A 26,400-nucleotide genomic window follows, 5' to 3' on the forward strand; every position below is an offset into this window, starting at 1 on the left:
CCTCTCCCTCTCCCTCTTCTTCTCCCTCTCTCTTTCTCTCTCTCTCTCTCTCGTGGTGTGTTTTCTTTCCAGTAGTGCTGTTTTGATTTTAGGGCCTTGAGCCTGCTAGGCAAGTATTCTATCACTGATGTATATTCTCAGACTCTCCCTATATTTAAAAAAAATTTTTGAGACAGGTGCTTGCTAAATTGCATAGGCTGGCCTTGAATCTACTCAGAAGCAGTAGTGTAGTATAGGTGCTCATCCAATTACCTCTCAGGGGCTATCTTGTCACCTGATCTCACCATGAAGCTTTTAAATAGCTCAGAACATTTAGATACACTTTAAAAATTACTTTTATTTTTAATTATGCACTTGTGTGTGGGGTATATACCTAGGAGAGCTGGTGTTTGTGGAGGCAACCAGAGGCCATCAGATTCCCTTGAAATGGAGTCATAGGAAGTGAACCGCCTGCTGAAAGTGCTGAGAGTTGAACTCTGGTACTCTGGAATAGTAACAAGTTCTCCTAACCTCTGAGTCCCTCCAGTTACATTTATTTTTTTCTGAAACAATATGTTTTTTTAGAATCAGTGTGTTGCCACTTATTTTATTATGCTGCCTAGTGTAAATCTTTTTTCTTATATTAGCAATAAACATAATTTGACATGCATAACTGTTTTATCTTTTCAGGTGCCATTTGGATAGTACTTTAGTGGCACAATGTACTCTGAGTGGCGGTCACTACATTTGGTGATTCAAAATGATCAAGGCCATACCAGTGTGCTACACAGCTATCCAGAGAGTGTTGGGCGAGAGGTGGCGAATGCAGTGGTCCGTCCACTTGGGCAGGCATTAGGTACCTCTTCAGTGGCTGGTAGTGAGAGTTTGTTAAAAACTGACAAAGAAGTAAGTGTTTCTTCATTTTTTTCTACTGTATGAAAATACGCATTGATTATTAAAAAACGTATTTAGTGTTAACTTTTAAAAAAGCAATAAAAATAGTTTTATGACTTTTAATTTTGTATCTGTATATAGTCTGTGTGTGAGTGTGTCTACACGAGCGCAGACACTTGTGAAAGCCAGGGTTGTTGGGTTCCTCTGAGACTGGAATTAGCAGCAGTTGTGGTCCACCCGGCATGGTGGATGGGAATCAGATTTGGGTCCTCTTCAGAACACTGTGCATTGTTAACAATGTTGACTTCTTAATGGATTGCTGCCCGATGTAGTGAAAGTTCTCCGTTTTTATCTCATTTAGATTCTAGGCTGGGACTTGGGGCCTATGGGAGATAAAAAGAAAGGGTTGTGCCTCTTTTGCTGCTGAGGCTTCTCACTGCCACCCCTACACCCCTACACCCCTACACCCCCCATGTGAGCTGAGTGGTTAAGACACAGGATCAAGTGTCAGACCCTTGGGTTCTAGGCTCAGTTTTCAGATTTCCATTTCTGTTTCTGTTTGGAATTCCCTATCTTAGTTAGGAATACTATTGCTGTGATGAAACACCATGACCAGAAGCAACTTGAGGAGGAAAGAGATAATTTAGCTTGCTGAGGCCTTGAGGAAAACCAAGGCAAGAACTCAAACAGTGCAGGAACCTGGAGGCAGAAGCTGATGCTGAGGCCATAGAGGCCATGCTTACTGGCTTGTTCCTCTTTGCTTGCCCGGCCTGCTTTCTTATAGATTCCAGGACCACCAGCCTTGGGTAGCACCACGTACAGTGAGTTGGACCCTCCCCTATTAGTAATTAAGAATAATTTTTTTTCAATTGAGGTTACCCTCTTGAAGATGACTATACCTTGTTTCAAGCTGACATAAAACTAGCTAGCATAGTCCCCTTCCCTGCTTATAGTTAGACACTGACTAAAAGCCTCACTTAGGTCAGATTTTCCATGCTACATGTATGTGTGAGCTCTCCTGTGTCCCTCACTCTATTATCTAGCCTAGCTTCCAGGTTTAAGGGTGATGCAGAACAACGATGCCCTTCTGGTTGTAAGCCAGGGTAATTGGAATTGGGTTTGGAATTGTGGTTCCTAAACTTGCTGTTCAAAGGCTTCCTGGAATAACTTGTTTTGGAACTGGTTTTCTGTTCATGGGGTCAGGGCAGTAAGCTGACATAAAACCTCAGTGGGAAGTTGTAAAGGAACCCTGAGAATGGCATGATTCTATGTAGGGTTAGAACTCTGTCCCCTCTGTTTAAGAAAGTTCATGCAGGCTTTTTAGGCCTATTCTTAAACCCTGTCCTTTGGTAACAGGGTTTCACTGTATCCCTGGCTGGGCTCGAATTCACTTTGTAGACCAGATTGGACTTGAGTTTACAGAGATCCACTTGCTTCTGCTTCCCAAGTGCTGGGATTATAGGCTGTTGCCTGTGCCCTGGACAGCTCTCCGCCCATCCCTACCTGCTCTTGGGGGTTGGGGGCCAGTTGACACAGAGTCAACACACAGACTCTGGGAGCAGGTGAGAAATGCTGCAGCAAGCTCTTCTGAGCACTGCTGCAAGCTCCTTTAATACCCTCCACTCACGCTTCCATTGGTACCAAGAATGCATCTCTTCTAAACAGCCATTCCTGATTGGCTGGCATTGTTTGCACCAGCAATCCTTTCTCTCTCAGGCAGTCCTCAATTAGGTCGTCCTGCAGGAGATGCTTCTGCAGCTTCACAACCCCCAGCGTTTAACATAGAGGCAGCCCTGCCGTTCCTGCTACAATAGGTGTGCCATTCTTCTTCTTCTTCTTCTTCTTCTTCTTCTTCTTCTTCTTCTTCTTCTTCTTCTTCTTCTTCTTCTTCTTCTTCTTCTTCTTCTCCTCCTCCTCCTCCTCCTCCTCCTCCTCTTCCTCCTCCTTTTTCTCCTCCTCTTCTTCCTCCTCTTCTCCTCCTCTTCCTCCTCCTCCTCATTATTATTATTATTATTATTATTATTATTATTAAAGATAAGGTCTTATTCTATAGATCAGATTGACCTAGAACTCACTCTGTAACCAGAGTAGTCTCAAGTTTGCAGTCATTCTCCTGTCTCAGTCCCTCAAGTGTTGGGATTACAGGAATAAGCCACCATGCCTAGCTATTCTTACTTTTGATCATTCATGAGGTTTCAGACTTCCCAGGTGCTAAGGCATGGAGATCTCAGGTTCAAGGCAGCCTGTTTATCCTCCCTTGCCCCAGGATTACTAATGGCTGAAGTCCTTCAGTCTTTGTAGTTTTCTTATTAAAGGACCTGCAAAAGCCCTGTCACCCTCTCTGGTTTTCGTTGTGATCCTTGCTGCTGTTCCGTAGATGAGATGGCGTGTAGATAGATAGAAAGTGACCTAGTATAGCCCCTGGTTATTGTCTTTACTGCCCTCAGAAGATTATGGAAAGGTACTTGTTTTCAAGTTTTATTTATTATTGTTTATGTCGGAGTTGGGGACAGGGAGGCATGTGTGCCATGGTGCACATTCAGAGACTAGAGGACAGGTTTTGGAAATCAGGTCTTTTCTTCTACTTCTGGTTAGAATTCAACTAATTCTAATTCTGAGTTAGCATCGAACTCAGGCTATCAGATATATTCAGCAAACAGTTTTACCCTTTGAGTCATCAAGGGTATTTTTCCTTTAGAACAATTAAACTACTATGACTTTATCCCAAAGATAACTCATCTTTTTTCTTTCAACTAATAATTAGAGATCTATAGCTCCTTTTAAGATTTCTTTTTTGGCCTGGGGAGATGGCTATATAGCTCAGGCTTCCTTGAACTTGAGACCTCCCTGTCTTAGCACCTGGGAGTGCTGGCAACATCAGCCATGTTTAGTCTAAATAAAAGTTTTGGCAAGGTAGGTGTGGTATAGCTCAGGAGTAGAGTGCTTCCCTGTTGTGCTTAGCACTCTGAGTTTAATCTCTAGCATCACCAAATGGCAGCAGCAGCAACAACATGGACTTGGTATGGCCTTAATAAGCAAATGGCACCCTTTCTTCAAATAATTTCAGAACCTTCATTCTGTTACTGTTTTGTGTGGTATTTGGGCCATTCTACATCCTGCAGGCAGGTATGTCTTCATCCTTGTCTGTAAGGATTTCTTGCCACATTCCCTGTTAAAGATAAGATACCCTGATTCCAGAAATACCTGTTAATGGGTTAGTGACTTGGGAAACGAGGTTCATGTTTCTCATTGGAAGACAAAGTTTATGAACCAATGATGGGCTGAATTATTTAAATATGCTGTTGTATTTTTCTGATGTATGAAATGAAGACAGTTTACCCTGTTATGTAGGGTTGCAGTGATGGTGACTTTTATGAAGGTACTTTTTAAACTTCAGTGACTGTACAATTGTCAGCTCTTCTTATAATGAGCCTGTTAGTAAAGCTTATCTGGCTTGACTTGGTCTGTTTGAGCAGCCCGGTTCTCAGTGTCACATATCCCCATTTATTAAATGTTTACTGATCATCTGCTTAGTATTTGTCCAGAATTTTATCTGGAATCTACTTAAACATTCTAGGCTTTGGTGTCTAGACTCTAGTTTCACTTTTCTTTTCCAAATTGGGAGATTTTTTTCCTTTCTCTTAGTATCTTATTTCTTGTGCACTTAGTATGTGTTTCAGTTGTTCAGATGAAGTGTGGCTAGATGCATAGTTAAGTCCTTACCTATTCAGTCCTTCTTCACTCTGAGTTCTTGCCTGCCCATTCTAGTGTTGTGGGTTTTTTTTGTTATTTTTTTTTGACAGAGAAAACAAGTTGTATAATAAGTTAAATGATTCATCTTCCTTCTTTCATTTGTTCCTGTTGCATAATCTGAGGATGGAATGTAATTGGAATGATTTCTTAAATGATATATATTTACATATGCAAGTTGTGTAGAATAAAAATATTTAAAGATGTATTTATTATGCATTTTTATGTGTATGGGTGTTTTGTCTGTATGTACATTTATATACCAGAAGAGAGCACTGGATCCCATGGGACCGTAGTTAAAGATGGTTGTGAGCCACCATATGGGGTGCTGGGAATTGAGTTCAGGACTTCTTTTTCTTTTTCCTTTTTTTGGTTTTTCGAGACAGGGTTTCTCTTTGTAGCCCTGGCTATCCTGGAGCCCACTCTGTAGACCAGGCTGGCTTTGAACTCAGAAATCTACCTGCGTCTGTCTCCCAAGTGCTGGGATTAAAGGTGTGCGCCACAACTGCCCAGTGAGTTTAGGAATTCTTAACCACTTAGCCATTCCTCCAGCCCCTGCATTTTCTATTTTTATATTTCTAGTGTCTACAGAAAATTGAAAGGATCATTTTATAGAGTGAATGGTAATGATATGAAAAGGGTAAAACATGCTTGGGCTTAATCAAATCTAGACACTACTGTGGATGCCAACAAGTGCTGGCTGACAGGAGCCTGAGATTGCTGTCTCCTGAGAGGCTCTGACAGTACCCGACTAATATAGAAGTAGAGGTTCACAGCCATCCATTGGACTGAGTATGGGGTCCCCAATGAAGGAGCTAGAGAAAGGACCTAAGGAGCTGAAGGGCTTGCAGCCCCTTAGGAGGAACAACAATATGAACTATCTAGTACCCCAGAGCTCCCAGGGACTAAAACTCCAACCAAAGAGTACACATGGGGGGACTCATAGCTCCAGCAGCATGCATATAGCAGAGGATGGTCAAGCCGGTCATCAATAGGAAGGAGAGGCCTTTGGCCCTGTGAAGGTTCTATGCCCCAGTGTAGGGGAATGCTAGAGCCAGTAAGCAGGAGGGAGTGGGATGGTGAGCAGGGGGAGCGGGGAGGGAACAGGGGATTGTTTTAGTTTTTTTTTTTCTTATTTTATTTTATTATTATTTTCTTTTTTGTGGAGGGGAACCTGGGAAGGGAGATATTGTAAATAAGAAAAAACATCTAATAAAATAAAAATAAAAATAACAAATTTAATTTCTCCTGAAATTTGCTTGACAAATACAGCATAGAAAGTATATGTCTAGACTAAATTTGATATATATGTTGAGATGACTGTATCTTCAATTCTGGGTACTAGAAGATATTGAATTTTAAATTAATCTAGTGAGATACAGATAAAGGTCTATAATCTTTGTGAATGTTTTCTTTTGCCTAGGTAAAATGGACCATGGAAGTAATTTGCTATGGATTGACCCTTCCATTAGATGGAGAGACTGTAAAATATTGTGTTGATGTGTATACAGATTGGATTATGGCTTTGGTGCTGCCAAAAGATTCTATTCCATTACCAGTTACTAAAGAACCTAATCTATATGTTCAAAGTATATTAAAACATCTACAAAATCTTTTTGTACCAAGGTAAGTTGGACCTAACTATCTGGTCATTATCAAATCATAAAAAAGTAATATTACTTTATTAAATATAAAAGCTGATTTTATTCTTAGTCCTTTGAACTTTACTCATTCATTTATGGGTTCTATAAATATGAATAAAAGAGATAGGCTTACAGGGACATGTAATGTTTACAAAGAGGTTTTTCTTTGTTTTTTTGAGATAGCATCTCACTGCATAGCCAGATTGGTCATGAACTTGCTGTGTAATGTTGATCTAAACTCATAATTCTCCTGTGTTAGCCTTTTGAGTTCTGAGATTACAGGTGTGTTCTCCCACTCTTGGGTTAAGCACAAGTTTATAAATAGATGTGTCTTTATTTTAAATGCTTTTGGCCTTTTTTCTGAGATGTTGGATATTAAAATTTCGTGATGGTGACATATTTTTTTTTTATGGGGGTGGGGCTGGCAAGATGGCTCGGTGGGTAAAGGTGCTAAGCACTAAGCCCAGTGACCAGAGTTTGATCTTTGGGACCCATATGATGGGAGCAGGAAACATGTACATGAACCAATTAAATGTTTTAAAAATCACGCACCTTGTGCATATTTTTGTATATCATAATTCTTGTCTATGCTTACAACTAAAGGCAACTGTTCTTACCTTAAAATAATCTTGTGGTGTATGAATGTGTAGAATAAAGCAAACAAGCTAGGCATGGAGGCTATACTTAAAATCCCAGTACTTTAGAGGTGGAGTCAAGATGGGGAGTTGAAGACAGTCCTAAAATTTTAAGTTTAAAAATTTTAGCTAGTTCATCAAATTGTCTTCAGAGCTTACTTAATTAGTTGTTTTTATATAAACTGATTCTCAAAGTGGAGGAAACTGCCTGTACCTTTTACTAGAGATTATGTTAATATGATTTCCTCTTTGCCCATTTTAATTGCGTAGATATGTTACATTATAAGAAATGCAGTATCTATTTTTTCTAGTCCTTGTGTACATGTCTCTTAAAGCAGTGGTCTACTTTCTTTTTTTCTTTCTTCTTCTTCTTTTTTTTTTTTTTTTTTTTTTGTAAAAAACTAGCTAATGTTTCTCCTCAGGTCTGTGGTAGAGCAGGAAGACAGATACTAAGTTACTACTACTAAATTAAGAAATAAGAACTTCACTTACAAAGGCAGCTAGGGAGATAACTCAGCAGTTAAGAGCACTGGCTGGTTTTCTCACAGGATCTGGGTTTGAATGCCAGCACTCCACATGGTGGCTCACAACCATCCATATTACTCTAGTCCAGGGTGTATGATGTGTTTTTCTGGCATCTGTGGGCAAGGTACACACTTGGTGCATAGATATACCTGCAAGCAGGATGCTAACATAAAAATTAAACAAACAAGTAGAGTGTTACAAAGGCAGTTGTTAGTCAAGTTCTGACTAGTTCACTAGCCCCTGTTCAAAAGTTTTTCTGAAAATTACAGTCACTTTTGAGATTGAAGAAAATCTCTTTTGTTGACCTTCTCACTTTTTGTATAAAGACTATCCTATTTCTTCTAGTTTTAGAAACCTGAATTTAGCTTTTTGAGTGAGGTTAAGGAACCAGAGGAAGATTTATTCTTTTTCCTGCTATTGGGCAGGCTTTACACCCGGAAAGAGTGACTACTGTGGGGAGCATGCACTGTAATAGCTACCTCAGAAGAATGTCAGCTCAGAGCCCGTGGTGCTTTGGGTTCTTATTCTGGGCTTATATGGTCTATGGGTGAATAAGCCTTGAAGGTAGTTCTTTACTCTTCATTCCTCCTTAAGTAAGGCAGGACAGCTTGAGCTATGTGGCATCCTATGGATGAGCTTCAGCTCTAGATGGATGTGGGGTGGACACCCTCGCCCTTGTGTGTCTCTTTGTGAGCCATGCACAAGTATAGGTGTATCTACATGCAGAAGTCAGAAGAGGAAATTGAGTGTCTTCCTCTATTGCCCTCTGCCTCACTCCCTTGAGACAAGGCTTTTTGCTGAGCTAGAAGCTTGTCATTTCAGCTTAGCTGCCTGGCAAGCAAGCTTTCAGGATCCACCTGTCTCTACCCCACAATACTGGGGCTACCGGTACACAGAGCCATGTCCAGCTTTTTATGTGAGTGCTAGGGATTTGAACTTAGGTCCTTTTATGTTTATACATATAAGTGAATGATCTTATCTATTAAGCCATTTCTTTGGTCCAGTTCTGACTTCTTTAGGGAACATTTAGTTAGTTGTGTGATTTGTCTGTAAGTTTAGGGAAGGATCCAGCTTTCTGGGTCATAACCCAGGTCTAAGGAGTGTGCATTCTAGGAGTAGATAATTTGCTGACATTTCTTTAAGACTCTCCAGCTCTTTGTGTCAAGTCACAATTCATAGAAATTTGACTTTATAGTTTATGTTAGTATTGCATTGGGTTTCTCATTGGGAAATCTGGAGACCAGCTCACCAGTCGTTAAAGCTGTTCTTGAAATTCTCAAGTTGGGCATCTTGAAAAGAAAGGCAAGGAGTAGGCCCTGGATCTCTAGCTTTCTCTTCTACTCCCATTTTATTGAATAGTTTTCTTCTCTTAAGGAGTAAAAGTGTCTAAAGAGAATTTCGCAAATGTTGTTTGAGGAGCCCTTGGAATGCCTGTGTTTTTATTAGAGCAATAATAGCAGGCACTCCTTCCTCTCTGAGGAATGCTGACACACTCCATCAACTTTGGATACACCATTGGGCCTCTTAACAGAGGTTACCTTTGGGGTGATGGTGAAGACTGTAAACACTTGAAGAATTCTTGTGAATGTGTGTTTCAGAAAATTGAAAAAGAATATAATGGCTTTTCTGCTCCAGTGTGAAGAGCAGAGGTAACTAGGCATGTACTCATCTATCAGGAATTAGTTGAGTATCTGCTATTATGTGCCAGACACATTTCAGAAAAGAAGTCCAGAGGTGAAGTTTACATTCTAGTTTTTCTGTTTTCTCACAGAAGATAATTTTTCATAGAAGAGGTGGATGGAGATCTCAGGGTACTGAACTGAATAATGGGGGGAAATTAGCTGTAAACTGAGGAGGGTTGTGCTGTCCACTGGTGCTTAGGCAGTGTCACTGGACCACTGTTCTACGTCAGTAAGTTTCCTGTTCTTTGGCTGTTGCTGTCTCTCTTCCAGGCCTGTCAGTGATATCTGTCTGTCTTCTTCAGACAGGAACAGGGCTCCAGTCAAATCCGACTATGCTTACAAGTTCTGAGAGCCATTCAGAAACTGGCCCGTGAGTCATCCATCATGGCTCGAGAAACCTGGGAAGTCTTATTATTGTTTCTTCTGCAAATTAATGACATACTTCTGGCCCCACCAACTGTTCAAGGTTTGTTAATTTTACCCATATAGTTCTGAGCTCCAATATAGTTGACTTTTAAACTTAGTGAATGATAGACTTTGGAAATTTCAAATTTAATAAGAATGTTGACAAACCACAGTTAATTTTTAGGTTGGAAAGATACACCGTGGGTTGTGGGTGATGGCACCTTCCCTTAATCCCAGAGTTCAGGAGACAGAGCCGGGCAGATCTCTAAGTTCAAGACAGAGCGCCAGGCCAGCTAGGGTGACACAGTAAGACTGCCTTAAAAAGAGGTTGGGCTTGAGTGTATTTGGGTGTTTGTGTGTCTAAGGTATTTTACCTTTGGTGATTATTTTGCTAATGTAGAAAAATGTAACAGTTTTTCCACCTGTGCCCCAGTTCCCAAATAACGACTTGAAGTCTTATTTATTTATGAATAAATCCTTAGGCCATAAGCTTTGGCTTGCTCCTTAACTAGCTTATAACTTATTAAACTTTTTATATTATTCTATATCTGTTACAAGGCTAGTTACCTCTCCCCAGTTTCATGCCCAGCGTCTGGGTGATAAATCTTCCTTGCCTGACTATCTCAGAGTTTCTCTCTCTCTTTGGTTGTCTCACCTTCTAATCCTGCTTCAGTTCCTTGGTCATTAGCTTTTAATTGACAGGTGATGCTTCCACAGTGTGTACAAGAGGTTATCCCTACAGAGAAAGACTTGTAATTAAGCATGTTGGAGAAGGATAGGAACAATAGTTTGCTTTGTGCAGTAGTATAGAACCTGTCTAGGAAACAGCAAATGCTAAATTAGAGTCTATGGATAATGTATTGGATGGCAAAGTTGTTATCAAAGTAGAGTCTAAAAACTGGATACTGGTGATAGTGAGATATCTTGTTCTTGGAAACCACCCAGGGCCTTGCCCTTGGAAGGCAAACACTTAACCACTCACTGACACTGAGCTCTGCCTCCAGCCCAGAAAGCATCTTGTTTGGCAAATAAAACCTCCAAAGTCTTAAGGTGTTTGATTTGGAAGAAAGACATTCATTAGCAACCCATAAAAAGCCTCTATTTTTGTACAGTTTTACAGTGTATTTCAGAAGCCTGGCTTTGTACACTAAAGCAGAATATACATAAATTCTAAGTTGATAGTTGAGTTCCAGGGTCTGTTCTTATTCTCTGTGTATTCTAGCATGCTTGTGTTGTCAGATAGATGCAGTGACCAAGGAATGTCTAGAAGGAATCATGGAATTGTAATGTGGGAAAGGGCCTATGATAGGAATACAGTCTGGTACTGACAATCGCTGGCCAGTCAAAGCACTGATTCATTGTCTCTCTGTTCTTGGTTCCCCATGCTAGTGATTAACCTCAGCAGTGGGCCTCAGGCATCTTGCTCCCTCCTTGGGCTCCTTATTATTGCAACTTTGATTTTGCTTGTTTCCAGTTACTTTCCCTTCTGGTCCTAACTACTTTCTTGAGCTGTGCATGTCCATTGCCCCTTCTGGTTTCTGGACTTTGACTAGAAGGACAACTTTGCCTTCTGTCTAAAGTTTGGTCTTACCTGGTCTAGTGCTTAGCTTCTCTTTGTTTTTCTCCATGAAGGGCAGCTTTAAGCACCTGGAGCATTTTGTTGCAGGAAGACCTTGGTATTTGTTCTGAGTTCTTTTTATTGGCTACGTGGAGTGGAAACATGCTGGCATTGGAAGTTCAGGATTACCCTTTAGTCCATAGTCCCAGGTTAACTTGAGTTATATGACAGAACCATTTCTTTAAACAAAAACTTAATAGGTATTCACAAATACCTATCCTGCAGAAGTAAATGAGAGGCTTATGTGAGATTATGTGTGAACTGCTTGGCCCAGAAGGTGATTTATAGTGGTCACTCATTGTTGACGTCCATCTTTTTCTTTCTTTCCTGTTTGTCCCTAGCTAGAACTTTAAGGTCTGTACTAAAAACTAGCAGGGCAATTTGAAAATTCTCAAAAAGTGATTCGTCGATGTTCTCTATGATTCCTTCATAGGCATTTCCTCCTAAACATCTCAATTTAGTTATTTGAAAAGTAGTTACTAACATTACAACTATTTAATTTTTGACCAGTTTTCCAATATACTGAGTGAAAGACTCTGCTGTAAATCAGTATGCCATAGGTCTGTCTCCTTTCGTTGCCTAGGTGGCATTGCTGAGAGCCTAGCCGAGAGGCTGATAGGTGTTCTCTTTGAAGTCTGGTTACTAGCTTGCACCAGGTGCTTCCCAACACCTCCTTATTGGAAGACAGCCAAGGAGATGGTGGCTAACTGGAGGCACCACCCTGCAGTGGTTGAGCAGTGGAGCAAGGTCATCTGTGCACTGACCTCCAGGTAACTCATTGTCTTTCTCATCCATCTGACTGTGGGGCAGCTCTTTTCTGGTTCTGTCTTTATGGGGTTCATGGAATATATTTTGAAAAGTCTGGATCTGTCATTATTGTACTTTATGGGCTGCACCAGTTTAAAAGATATAAAGTCATAGAACTGGCTCATGGCAGAGGTTCTTGCTGTATAAGCCTGACAGCCTGAGTTTAGTCCCTAGAACCCATGTAAAGGCAAAAGGAGAGCTGTCCTCTGACCTCTACATGCATGTTGTGTCAGAATAACAGCTAAGGAACTGTCTCTTCTTTTTATTAGTTTTGATTACAAAAGCCATATGTGCTGATAGTAGCAAAATTGGAAAATGTAGAGTAACATCCCACCATTTAAAAATGTTTTTCAGTGTACTTCCTCCATTTAATTCCCTCTTATTAAAAGCAAAACAAGTTTGAGATAGTACTGTTTACCTGTGTTTTTGCTTGATGTCCAATTCAAGTCACTTTAATTACATGTATTTATTTGTAAATAATTCTTGAGGTTGCATTTTTAGTAACTTTATAGTCTTAAATAATTAATAATTTCTATTTTGATAAAAATATACTTTAGAAATTTTGTTGAAGGAATACTTTATACAGTTTTATATATATTCTGATTGTTTTATTGAAGTAAGATCCCTAGATACAGAGTAATTGAGTCAAATGGCTTTGAAAATTCCCAACATGTATAGAATATTACTATTAAGTAAGCAAGTTATTGAATTCAGTTAGCTTTTAAGGTATATTATAAAAATGTACTATATTCTAAACATACATACTAAATTCTGAACTAAACGTAAAGTTGTTATAAATAAATCATACTTAGTTTTATTGAAGGATTTACAGTAGTGCCACTTTTTAAAAAATAATAGGAAGCTGCGTGTGGTGGCACATACCTTTAATCCCAGTGTTCAGGAGGAAGGAGCAGGCAGAGCTCTAAGTTTGAGGACAGATAGCCTGATATATGTAGTGAGATTATTGCCAGCCTGGTTTCAAAGTGAGTTCCATGCCAGCCTCAAAGCAAACACAAAAATTAAAACCATCTAACCAAACAAAACAGGGAAGAAATAATGTGTATGTTATTTTCATGTTTAATAATGTATATAGGTATAATAACAAAATACATAATTTATTACTTGAAAGTTTTATAAATAAGTTAACTTAAATAGTTTGAATATTTCACATAAAACTTTAAACTTTTAAAAAAATCTGGAAATCCCTTGCAGTTTGTTTTACAAATCAGAGTTTTCATATAGCTTTTTTACTTAGGTAAGGTATTGCAGGATATTTGATCACATTGTGAACCCTGAGATTGTGTTGTTTACTGGAAAAACTTGTTTCTAGCCGGGCGGTGGTGGCGCACGCCTTTAATCCCAGCACTTGGGAGGCAGAGGCAGGTGGATTTCTGAGTTTGAGGCCAGCCTGGTCTACAGAGTGAGTTCCAGGACAGCCAAGGCTATACAGAGAAACCCTATAAAACCAAAAAACCAAAAAAACAAAAAAACAAAACCAAGAAAACAAAACAAAACAAAACAAAAAACTTGTTTCTAGTTGTGGTATGGTGCAGCCTTAGCACACACCTTCAATCCCTTTGGCTGGAATAGAGACACGCCCTAGTATACACCTTTAATCTGTACAATGAAAGTAAAGTTAGTTTGTTAAAGGAAGTTTGTAAAAGGATGCTTAATTGTGTGACCAGACAAAGTGATGAATCAGAGAAAGATTTGACAGAATAGGATATGCCCAGCTCTCATGGGAATAGAGAGAAAAGAGAGGCTACTTAAAAGAGAGCAGTATGGAGAGAGGAGACAGTTGTACAGGGACAGTTGTATAGAGGCAGATTGCAGAGAGAGAATAAGCTAGTGACAGGTAAAGACAGAGCAAGCTAGAGAATGAGAATGAGACAGAAGATTGGCATATATTGCCAATGTTAGTATGAAGCCAAGTAGAATAATTCAGTGAGAAACTGAGAGAAGCCACATTGAACTAGTCATCCTGGAGATGAGTTTTGAGCCAAAACAGCTGAGTTGACCATCCAGAGTTCAAGAAGGAATGAGCTTATTCAGCAGTAAGTCTCAGAGGATGAAAACATTTAAGGCCTAGATAAGATTGTATGGAGGCTAGAAGCTTCCAGGACTAGGCCTAGGTTAAAAGACTGAGGCAGTAAGCCTCAGAGATGACAATAAAAGCAGGAGAATAAAAGTTACTTTCATTTTAAGGTATGTTCAGTCTATTTTTTTGCATAACGCTTGGATGTTTGTTTAATTTGTTAATAATGGACTTGGTAGCTGGATGGTGGTAAAGATTATAATATTTGTTAGTCAGGAGGATCAGGAGGATCAGAAGTTCATAGCCAGCCTCTGCAATTTAGTGAGATCTTGTTTCAAAATAAAAAGTTAAAACAGGCTGGGATATGGCTTACTTGCTTGAATGCATGAGATCTAGGTTTAGTCCTCAATAACATCAAAAGAAAAACAAGATAAAACCTGAAAGACAGAAATGTACTTAGTGGTGTATGGCTTTATTTTCCAGATTGCTCCGTTTTACATATGGGCCTTCATTTCCTCCGTTTAAAGTTCCTGATGAAGATGCCAATCTGATCCCTCCAGAAATGGACAATGAGTGTATTGCACAAACATGGTTTCGATTTTTACACATGCTAAGGTATTGTCATTTTATTCATGGCAAGAACCACACTGTGCTTCTGCTGGAATGCAGCATGTGTGCTAAGCACAATCCACTGGAAGGAGCTGAATTTGAACAGCATGCATGTCTGCATCATGCACCTCCTGCTCTCTCCGTTCCTGGGTGCTCCAGTTGCCCTCAGCTGGTTTGGTGCCCTCTCTGGGAACTTGTTTTCTTGCTGTTACTGCATCTTAGATGATGCGTCTCTTCCAGGGCTTTGCCACATTCTTTGGGGACTTGAGCTCCTTTCATTTCATTGAGTCATTTCATTGGCTCAATAAAATAAAATTTTTAGAAAGGGAACAGAGGAGGAAAAGGGTCTGATGCCCTCTTCTGGTGTATCTGAAGAGAGTGACAGTGTACTCAAAATATATAAAAAAATCTTTAAAATTGGATTTAAGAGCCCCAGTTCTTATATTTGGTAGAGGTTACCTTTTTCTACTTTTCTTTTCCTACCATCAGGAGGAGTCCTAATTCTTAAATTGGATTGCATTTGTTTTTTAGTGCTATAAACATCTCTAAGTTTATAATCAATTCTTTTTCCTTTTCAATAGTAATCCTGTGGATCTGAGTAACCCAACTGTTATAAGCTCAACCCCCAAGTTTCAGGAACAGTTCCTAAATGTGAGCGGGATGCCACAGGAGCTGAGCCAGTACCCCTGCCTTAAACATCTGCCTCAGATATTCTTTCGTGCCATGCGTGGAATCAGCTGTCTGGTGGATGCATTCTTAGGTGAATTTTGTGTATGTTTCTTAGATGTTTGATGAGCTGTAGGTAGATATTCTATAGTGTAATGCTGGGTCCTCATAAGAAAGCCCAGAGAAAGAGGAACAAACTTGATGACAAGTAATGGCCTAGGAAAAATTATTTTTAGCAAATTGTGATAGCTAGAATGCTACTGTCTCTCTGTAAATTGAACAAAAATACTAAGAAAAGGACATAGTCATTTCTTCTGGGTTCCTATCCAACTGAAATAGGTTCTGTTACTTAGGAAGAAAGGCTAAATGGATCATGGGGCAGCTCTGTTTTTCTTAAAACAAAAATAAAGCTTTTTTTTTTTTTTTTTTTTTTTTTTTTTTTTTTTTTTTTTTTTTTAAGGCATTTCTCGACCTCGATCAGACAGTGCTCCCCCAACACCTGTGAATAGGTTAAGTATGCCCCAGAGTGCTGCTGTGAACACCACACCACCACACAACCGGAGGCATCGGGCTGTTACTGTGAACAAGGCCACAATGAAGACAAGTACAGTAAGAGTGCTCAGCATTGCTGCTTTGCTATGTGGAGGTTAAGTCCTACAGCTTTAACTTTCTCCAACTGTTCATGGGTGTGGACACTTACTTGTATTCTTCTGGTAGGTTACTACTGCTCACACCTCAAAAGTCCAGCACCAGGCGTCCTCCACTTCTCCTCTGTCCAGTCCAAATCAGACTAGTTCAGAACCCAGGCCACTGCCTGCCCCCCGAAGACCAAAGGTTAACAGCATCTTGAATCTCTTTGGATCGTGGTTGTTCGATGCAGCATTTGTTCACTGTAAACTCCATAATGGAATAAACAGAGACAACAGCATGACTGGTAAATATGCCCAGAAACATGTAGTCATTATCCCCTTTCTGTTTGTTTCTTTTTAGTCTTTCCTACCTGCAAGATTAATTCAGATCTTGAAAAGCACCCTGTTTCTAACCAAGCAGTATGCTGTGCTTTAACCCTTCCAGCTGAACCAATAGGACCATGGGAAGCTTTCTTAGCTATCCTTTCTAATGTGTATTTTATGAAGCTTAGCTTTTGTCTGTTTTTATTAGGGACACTTAAAGTTAGTTACTTTATGTTGAATCAAATTCCATTTTGTAGGTGACCTGGAAATTCTCTTTATGTCAGCCAGGATGATAATAGATAGATGAATAATTAAAGATTTTGAATGAAAATTCACTCATTGAAATGTTTTCTTAGATTTTTCGCAGCCATTTAATCATCAGTACATGTAAATATCAGGAATTTTCTGTTTGCTTCATGGTAGACTCTAACATCTCAGGTTTTAGTCTAGAGAAAATATGATCTGCTCTTTAACTTTGTAAGATTTGTAGAGCATTAACAAGCCAACCCCAGTATCTTTATTAGATTTTACGATAGAATGAAATTGTCTAAATGAAATTGGATTGTCATCTTACCAGTATGCTTGATGCAAGTGACGGATGGTGAGGTAGTGCGGAATGTTTTGATTGGTTATCATCTGTCTTGCACAACTGAATAATAATAATAATGGCTGGCATTTACTGAGTGCTGTTAGTATGAGCCAGGCATCATGTTTATGTATTAATGAGGGTATTAGTTGTTTTCTCAAAAGTACTTTTCTACATGCATTGTCTGATAGTATTACTTTCTGTGTTGAATCCAGGGATAAAATTAACAATGTTCATAAGGGACTCTGTTTTTTCTCAGAAGCTCATTCACAGCTGGGTGTATGCCTATGAATAGTTTATAAATGTAATTATTTTGGATGTTCTTATGAATCTTTTAAATAACTTAGAAAAGTCTTAAGTATGAAGATGTTATGGGATATGAGGCTGCATGAGTGAGTTAGAAATTCTTTTGCTTGCTTTAGTGTGTTCAAATTCAGGCACTTTATATTTTACCATTTCCTCATTACAGTTTTATTCATGAGCTTGAGTAAGTGAAAGTTTTTTAAAACCATTCTTGGGTATATTTTCATTATGTCATATGCCATATATTTGAGTTTTCTGAACCATGTTTATTAATTTGTATGTTATTGTCCAGAGTCAGTCAGCCTTTTATTTAGTTTATTTTGATAAGGAATAATTCTTACAATGTAAACTAACTGTTGAGAAGCTGTTGGCCTTGACTTGACGTCTTTGAATCTAGCATGGCTCAGTCTGCTGCTCTGTGGAAGGCTTGTATAATGAGAATCTAGAGCTTCCTATCTCTGGAGAGTTTGTAACAGCTTTGTTTGCTCACTGCACTAGAAGATAGAACCAGAATTGGAGTGATAAATGAGCAACATATCACTTTTCCTTAACCTTCTGCCTGGTTCAGAAATGAGAGATGCTCCTCCTATCTCTGTCCAGAGATGCTAAAGGCTGTTACATTACCCAGGAGATTGAGGTGTCCAAATAGTTAAAGTGGATTTAGAATGCTCTTGGGTGCCAGTCTTGAAGTCTTGGATGGGAGGCACAGGGGCTGGGGTATCATGTGTTTCTAAGTACTGGCTGCCATCAAGGAATTCTGCCATGCAGTTCACCTTTAACTCGATTATCTGCTTTTTTGAATTGTTAGCTTTCAATTTACCTCATGCACTGTGCTTTGTAAAAATAACATTGAGAGCTGGGAAGGGTTAATAAACTAAAAACTTTAATGCACGTTATGGGCAGTTCAAAATCTCAATTCTTTGTAGCTATGTAATTTCCTTTGTTCATTGTTTTGCATGATACAAAATCATAATTTCAGACCTGAATGCACAATTTCCTATGTTTTTGAATTAGCTTGTGGTATCGTAAAGCTTTAAACCTAACTTTGAAAAAGCTAAAAAGCTTCTTAATTTATTGTAAAATTTCACCATCTTTAAAGTATTTTATAATTACTGCTGTCCTTTGATTTGTTTCCATTTATTTCTATTATCTTGCAGCATCTTTTATCCAAATTCTTCTTTCTTATAAATCTTGTAAGTAGGAACCAGAAGCTTCTCCTTAATCGCAGTCATGTTTTTATTTTTTCCATAATTCCATTAAAATTTTTGATTGTCATTGTCTATTGTAATTTTTGCACTTGGGAAGAAAACTATTTTTTCTGTGTTTTGAATGGGGAAGATTGTTGGCAAAAGCAAATTAATCTGCCTGAATCAATCCCATTATTTCTGTATACTAGTCTGGTCATGTCATGAATTCCAGGACTTTGCACTAACTGTGTTTTGGCTTTTTTTTCTTTTTTTTTTTAGCTTTAAGCTTATTTTTATACAGATTTAGTGTTTGATTTGTATGCATTCTGCATGGAGTGTTTTCCAAATGTATTATTGCTGGATAGCTTATTCAGGACTAAAATGGCTCATGGGAAGTTGCATAAAGATATATGCTTGACTCTGCATCTATTAATTAAACCTCCTATCATTACAAAACAATTTAAATATTTTACGTAGACTAATAAAAGATTTCAGAGTGATCTGTGTGCTATGAAATCTTTTGTTAAAAGCAACTTTCGAAGGGCTTCTGTTTTGTTGACAACAAATGACCATGATATTCCTCCTTACCAACCCAGTTTTCTGATTTATCAACCTCAAGTTTGCTGCTGTCTGTGGTTGTTAAAATTCATTCTCATTTGCTTGGTTGGGCAGCTCTTTGGTGTGTGTTTTGGAGCTGGGTGGGTGGTGGGAATGCCCTCTTTGCCTTCCTTACTCAGTTCTTATCCTTACCTTGTCATGTCATAAAGTACTCAAACTGGCATGCACTTGCCCTCTTAATTACTTTGTCCGTTTGGGGCAATTGTATAAATTTTAATTGCTACTTTTCTTCATGGTTAAGCATCATTCTATAGAAGGAGGAAAAAAACAGAAAATAAACAATAGAAAAGGCAAATTCTGTATATATCTGTATGCAGATGTATACAATTATAGTCTTCTGACCAGAAATTCAATGAAAATAAAATCATTTTTGTAGACTCTGTTGACAGTGTTATTGTAAATTAATTGCTATCTGTTTCAAAGAAGATATCAGAGAGCCCTTTAAAAAATAAATTATGACATAGTTGCTAACCAAAGCATTATTGGATTCTATTGAAGTAGTTATGTAATGACACCAACATTTGATCTTTGTGTCCAGGGTCCCATGAGCCTATTTGGCATTTTGATAAAAGTAATAAAATGCTCCTTTTTTCTCCCCAGCCATTGCAACACAAGGTGGCATGGAGTTTCGACGGAAAGGGTCCCAAATGTCAACAGACACCATGGTTTCCAATCCTGTGTTTGATGCAAGTGAATTTCCTGATAACTATGAAGCAGGAAGAGCTGAGGCTTGTGGGACATTATGTAGAATTTTTTGTAGCAAGAAGACTGGAGAAGAGATTCTGCCAGCTTATTTATCCAGGTTTTAGAATTTTTTGTTTATTTTCACATCTATATAATTTGATGGTGAAATACTATTGTGGCATGGCTTGGTAGGCTAAATCAATAAGCCATTGTCGGTCTGAAATGCTTGCCAGTGTCTCTATGTAGTTGAAAACTGCTTGAATTCTATTTTACCTGCCTCATTAGATCTGGTAAAGACTTTTAAGGTTTTATTCTAGAGCTATTATTTATTCTATCATTTGTAAATTCTGGAGAGATTTGGAAGTACCATAATAGTTTGTTAATAGATTTTTGGGACAATGTTAGGTTCTGTGTACAGTCCAGAAATAAGTTAGCTGTGAATCTTTACTCCAAGGAGTTTAATGACTGTGGTGAATAGATTCAGGCAAAATTACAGTGATTCAATAGGAAGTAAAAGTTGGCAGGAGAGAGACATAATGGTTTTGAATGTTTGGAGGAAACAGCAGCTGATCCTTAGCCTAGAGGGTTCAGGAAGGAGTTCTGGCATATTATTAGATGTTTATACTGGATTTAGAAAAGGTGGGCAGTGTTTAGACTGTTGAGAGGTTGGGTAGGATTATCTGTTCCAAACCTCTGGCTTCCACCATCTGTGAATGCTTCTGCTATCCATTCAGCTGCTCAGACCACAACCTGGGCAGCATTTGCCTCTCCCTTCATCTTGGGTTGATTATTCAACTCATGCCTTGTGGCATTTAACTCTCTTATGTCCCTCTTCACTCTGTTCTTACCATGACACTTCAGGTTTGTTATTCTTTGGAAATTTATAATTCTTGTTTCTGCTTTGCTCTTCTTCACTACTTGTTTACATGGTTACTGAAGTAGGGTTATAATCAGGTATACCACTGAGATACCTGTATTGCTAGGAGCTTAGGAAAGAGGGAGCCAAGTCTAAAACCTAAGTCAGGGAAAGCATGGTATATACTAGTCAGAACAGTTTTAACCTTAGGCTCTTATGTGTAAATCTGGTTTAAGTCAAAGTGAATAAATGATGAGACACTAGTGATACTTAATAAAGTTTAAGATCAAGCAATACAGTAAGGCATATAAAAAGTAGTAATCAGGGACTGGAAAGTGTTCAGGTTCCAGAACAACTCTCCTGCCTCCTGGGCCTTTGTCTCCTAGAACTGCTTCATTCTTCTCTGCAGATCATTTTCCTTATACTGCAATGTGCGCTCACACTCCTAGTTGTCATAGCCTTCATCTAGAAGTCCAGGAGGGTTAGTTAGCATCTCTGAAATGTGAGAGTCTTGGGAAAGAAAATCTGATTAATTAGATGTCTGCCTGTCCTCTGGCTACAATATCTGTGAGAGAAGGTGACAGGTGTTGGAGTTTACTCCTCATGAGGAGGGCCCATTCTCTGAGGGAGACCTTGAGCTGGAGAGTTATTTCAAATTTGTATCAATAGTGAGAAGGGAAAAGGTTATGTGCATGAGCTTTCTCTCTAGTTCAGAAGACTGGGTCAGAGGGGTCATGTGACAAACTCAGCAGGTTTGTGAGAGAACAAGTGATGTATTTAAGTTTCAGTTTTGCATTCCAAGGGCGTATGGGCTATTTATCAAGAACTGCATATTATGTGCCCATTTAATTGAGTTCTGGGCACAGAAGATAGTTGAAATGAGCTGAATAGACACTAGTGAGTGAGGAGATTGTTTTGAAAGAGTTTTGCAGAAAAAGAAGAACTGTCTTGTGCTGAGAAGGGTCGAGCAGTGTGCTTGCTCTTGAGTGACAGGCTATTGGATGCTGAGTGACTTGGTTATAGTTGGAGGTTGTAGGAGAAGGAAGATGTGTTCAGGTGGATTCCTCACGGGACTCTTAGTGTGATCTTCATACTCTGATGAACACAGAGTTGGTTGGGGCTGCTTTTCTCACTAACCCCTCAGAAGCAGTGAAGGGAGGAAAAAGATACAGACTCACCTCTGTTTCTTAGGATTGTGAATGCTACAGAATCTTACTACTTTAGAATTTGATTAATTGATTCCACCAATTGATTGAGAAGTACCCAGACATCTGTTTTGGTGTGGGTATCTCATTTGTAGGTACCTGTAATTTGATGTTCAAAGAGTTAAAACTTTTATTAAAAAAAAGTATAATGGACATGGATTGTATGATTTTTGAATTGTTGACTCCTAGTAGTTCCTTAAAGTCTAGAAACTAGAGTGCAGAGTGGACAAAGGCTCTTCAGATAACTATGTAGAAAATGTTAATAACTTGGAAACATTTGATCAGCAGTTTGTTTAAAATTTTTTTCTTGCTTTCCTAGATTTTACATGCTTTTAATTCAAGGTTTGCAGATAAATGATTATGTATGCCATCCTGTCTTGGCCAGCGTTATTCTAAATTCCCCTCCTTTGTTCTGCTGTGACTTGAAAGGGATTGATGTTGTGGTTCCTTACTTTATTTCAGCTCTTGAAACCATTTTGCCTGACAGGTAAGCTGCCATTCTCTACTACTCTGTCAGTTCTCTCGTTTGACGTAGTCTGTTTTGGTGCTTCCTCCTGTTTGCTAATTTATCCTATCTAGTTGTTTTCACAGTCCAGTGGGACCTAGGCTACATTAAGTTGAGCACAGAGCATCCAAACACTCTCAGTCCCTGGGTGCCTTCAGTTTTCATGTGTCCATGGGCTTACTGGATCCTCTCTGGCTTGTCTAGATGGGTCAGACCTGAAATCCTACTGTTATAAAGTAGGCCTTACATTTTCAGTCAAATTGTAGCTTTAATTCAATAAGTGTGTAACATAGCAGTTCTCATATATACAATGCTTGGGCTGTGGGAAAAATAGCATAGTATATATGAAAGTAGCTAAAAATACTCTTTAGTTGAAAAATACTAATAGTTTCTTATTTTTTGGCAGAGAACTCTCAAAATTCAAAAGCTATGTAAATCCAACAGAATTGAGAAGATCATCCATTAATATCCTGCTTTCTTTGTTGCCCCTCCCTCATCATTTTGGCACAGTCAGATCTGAGGTAATGTTTCTTTAATTTTTTTTCTGTCTCCTCTCCCCCGCCCCTTTTTTTTCCATGATTCATGGTCTTGCTAGGTAGCTCAATTTAGTTGCAAACTTAAAAACCCTTCTGTCTGGCATCCTGTTAAGCATCATTACTAACATTATTTTTGTATTCTGTATCCTGTCTTTGTATGCTAATGTAAGTCAAACTGCACTTTTAACAAAATGAAGCAGGGCTTTTAAATGGTGGTCTTCTAACCCTGCATGGTTACACAAGCCTTTAATCCTAACCTAACACTTGAAGGTAGAGGTAGGTGGATCTTTGTAAGTTTGAGGTCAGCCAGGGCTGTATAGTGAGACTTTGTCTCAACATTCAGTAAATAAGCAAATATTTAAAAATATACATTTCTAATGGATTAATGAGCTTTTTTTGGTTTGAATATTTCTAATTTTAGAAGTGCCAACATGTCATGGCTTACTGTTCATGTGTTAAAGACAAATGACGTCTGACTACAGGTCAAATGGGAGCTCCAGTTAGACTGGAAGCCTGGATCATTAGCCTGTTCACCTCTTGTCTCCTGCTTTCCTAAATGGGCATCGTGTACAATAGCTGATGTTAAATATTCTTTCTTTTTTTTCTCCAGGTGGTCCTAGAAGGAAAATTTAGTAATGATGACAGCTCTTCTTATGATAAACCAATAACTTTTCTGTCCCTGAAGCTGAGACTTGTGAATATACTGATAGGTGCCTTGCAAACAGAAACGGACCCTAACAACACCCAAATGATACTAGGTTTGTGTCCAGACAGTTTTGTTTTGTGTTTTGGTAAGTGGAAAGCAGATACTAAGGATCCCAGGCATGTTAGAGAGACAAGTGAGAGGGGCCCAAGCCTAATGCAACTGCTACTGTTCTGATTCAGAGGCAGAGGTTTCTTGGTTTTGTTTTGTTTTGTTTTGTTTTGTGTTTTGCTTTTTATAGAAAAAGATCTAAAGGGATCTGGTAAGATAATTCAGTGGTTAAAGATGTCTGCCACCAAGACGACAGATCTGAGTTTGATCCTCAGGTCCCACGGGGTGAAGGAGAGAACTGGGTCTCTAGCTTTCCTTTGACCTCCACATACATGCCATGACGTGCATATAGCCTTTCTCTCCCCAAATAAGTAAGTAAGTAAATAAATAAATTAATTATTAAACAATTTTTAAAAGGATTTAAGGAGATGAGATGAATGAAGGCGAGCATTTAGTGGTCTCGTCTACGCTTTTTCCCCTCCTTTGTCCTTCTCTGCCCCTTTCCTTTCAGTATTGTAGTGAGTACTTGGGAGGTGTGGCATGTTAGTCAATGAGAAGGTGGATTCAGTAGAAAATGCTAAGTTGTTAGTTTGACAAGGAACTGAGGGAACAGGTGATCATACGCCTTTTCACATTACTGTTGATATGGTTATAGAAACAGAAAAAAGCCAAGGAGAAAAACCAGAAGCAAGAGAATTCAGCCATTTAAATTCTGTACTTGGGAATTGTACACAGATTTTACATTTTAGAAAAATATTTTAAGCCAGAGGCTGGGGGTGGGGAATAATGTTCACATGAAGGGAATTGTTCACATGAAGGGAATTGTCAGAAATAAAAGAATGCAAAAAGTGTAGTCCAGTCCACAGGCTAGAGGGGTGGCATGGAGTTATTGCCGGGGAGGGGGGACCTTTGGAATCGGGCAGCAAGAGGTTCATTGAGTTAAAAGTGGTCATTGAGTTAAAGGTGCTTACCTTACAAAACTAATGACTGGAGTTCCATTCCCGGATGCTAACTTGGAAGGAGAGAACTGATTCCTGAACATTGATTGTCCTTTAACATCTATATTATGTTGTGGCATGCACTTCTGTGCAACCAACCCCTCCCCCCATAAATGAAAGTATAAAAACTTTGAAGGCATATCAGAATACAGGGATTTTTAAAGCATTGCCTGTTTTAACCTATCAGTGTATTTACTTGCAATCTTCAGAGAATTTTAGGAATACTTTACCAAAATTTCCCATTTCTCTTTTAAGGGGAGAGGAGGAGATGCAGAGTCTGTCTGTGTAGCCCTGTACTTGCTGTGTAGCCAAAGTGGCTTCAGATGGTAGTAGTTCTCCTCCGGCCTGAGCGCCAGGGTTCTGTGTATGACCAATCCTGGCTCCAACTTGTGTTCTCTATGCTCTGACTGAGCCATCGCACTGTAATTGTATGTCGTGTAACTGCTTTGTTTATTTTGCTATTGCAGGGGCAATGTTAAATATTGTTCAAGATTCTGCACTTTTAGAAGCCATTGGTTGCCAAATGGAAATGGTAAGAAGCTCACATAATCTGCCATAGGATATCTGCTTCTGATTTTATGTAAGTCATATCCAGCCGTGCTACAACTGAACCTAGAGCCTCAACACATGCTCAACAAGTAGTCGACCACCGAGCTGTGTCCTCAGCCCTTTGTCTTTATCTTTTGAGGCAGTGTCTCATGTAGCCCAGGCTAGTCTCAAACTGTATATATAGCTGAAGATGACCTTAAACTCTTTTTTTTTTTAGATTTTTTTTTTAACTTTTATTGCATTATGAAAAAAGTTACATGATTTCAATTTATCTGAATTTATTAACACTTAAAAACATATTTTAAGTAAATAGAATTGCATCACATTATTGCTTCCCTTTTGTACCCCAACTCCTCCCAGAGACCCCCCCCTTCAATACCTACAATATCTTTTTTTGTCATATTCTTTGAAATTTATAAAATATTATAACAATAAAAATGAGTATTATTAAAATTGTTTGATATAAAACAACAATCAATTTAACAGTCTTATATAAATACTTGTCTACAGCAATACTGAAAATACATGTTTTTCTCAATATAAATTTTAAATAACTCCAAACATATTAACTGTATATTTCAAAATAATACATCACTACTAGTATTTTCTTAAATGAACATAAATATATAGTCTTTTTGTTTGTTTGCTAGCTTTGTATTTAGTAGAGCTTAAAATCTTGGCTCTTACTGTGGTACAAGCCCAAAATAAGAACAATTTTTAGACATTGGATTTCATTGTAATAAGGCTGTACTTCAGTGACCCTCACATCACCAAAAGATTTTACCTCCATCGTAGCTAAGCTGAGAGTTGACAGTTCTACTGCTCCAAGGAATGAATTGTAGGCACGATTTTTAGATACAGACTTCCTGTTATAGTCAAAACTATTTGACTTGAGTGAGTGACTTTATTCTCAGCCCACAGAGAACAGGTTACATTCATTTAAGAAATGGTGTGTGTATTAAGATGGTCTATCCATAAAGTCATTCACCAACTGTTTCAATGAACAATGGTTCTGCTTGTAGGGTGGCACAGACATTATATGAGGGTAAGAATTTGGTTCATTAGCTGTGATAATTTGGAAAAGCATTCATCTCAGAGAAAGAGTAACTTATAAAGTCCTCTTCTTCAAACTTGATACAAGAGTTACAAAGGTCGAGCAAAGCATTTAGTCTCACTCTTTGTTGTTCTCTTACAAGCCCCTTCCCATTTTAATTGTCTATGTTTCTTTTGGCTGTATAAATACTTTTGAAATATGTAAGCTATTCTGAAAACCATAGTATAGTGTAAAAGCATGAAGTAAGCAATACTGCTAATAGAGAGGCTGAGATGGGAGAAGCAAGATTTCAAGACTCTTATGTTGTACACAGTAAGACACTGTCACGAACAAGCTGAAAGTGTATATGGGTTGTACAATATTG

The 26,400-nt window shown here is 38.6% G+C and overlaps 1 protein-coding gene across 8 annotated transcripts in view; it reads left to right on the forward strand.

Annotated features, from left to right (window-relative positions):
- The window catches only part of Ralgapb (Ral GTPase activating protein non-catalytic beta subunit), a 95,578-nt gene that overhangs the window by 10,704 nt on the left and 58,474 nt on the right, over positions 1–26,400 (forward strand). For 4 of the 8 annotated variants that reach the window (XM_031372583.1, XM_031372582.1, XM_031372584.1 and 1 more), the window contains exons 2-15: positions 670–885; positions 6,047–6,249; positions 9,411–9,574; positions 11,715–11,901; positions 14,457–14,588; positions 15,164–15,342; positions 15,709–15,857; positions 15,966–16,182; positions 18,248–18,283; positions 19,496–19,697; positions 21,960–22,127; positions 22,552–22,666; positions 23,292–23,439; positions 24,901–24,965. In XM_031372583.1, coding sequence (XP_031228443.1) covers positions 700–885; positions 6,047–6,249; positions 9,411–9,574; positions 11,715–11,901; positions 14,457–14,588; positions 15,164–15,342; positions 15,709–15,857; positions 15,966–16,182; positions 18,248–18,283; positions 19,496–19,697; positions 21,960–22,127; positions 22,552–22,666; positions 23,292–23,439; positions 24,901–24,965 — 2,151 coding nt within the window. In that variant the 5' untranslated portion in view covers positions 670–699. Of the gene's footprint in view, positions 1–669; positions 886–6,046; positions 6,250–9,378; positions 9,575–11,714; positions 11,902–14,456; positions 14,589–15,163; positions 15,343–15,708; positions 15,858–15,965; positions 16,183–18,247; positions 18,284–19,495; positions 19,698–21,959; positions 22,128–22,551; positions 22,667–23,291; positions 23,440–24,900; positions 24,966–26,400 lie in introns of those variants that run through there. The other 4 variants (XM_031372585.1, XM_031372587.1, XM_031372588.1 and 1 more) reach the window with 2 other exon arrangements.

The sequence above is a fragment of the Mastomys coucha genome, unplaced genomic scaffold (genome assembly GCF_008632895.1).
Source record: "Mastomys coucha isolate ucsf_1 unplaced genomic scaffold, UCSF_Mcou_1 pScaffold15, whole genome shotgun sequence".
Taxonomy (NCBI): Eukaryota; Metazoa; Chordata; class Mammalia; order Rodentia; family Muridae; genus Mastomys; species Mastomys coucha.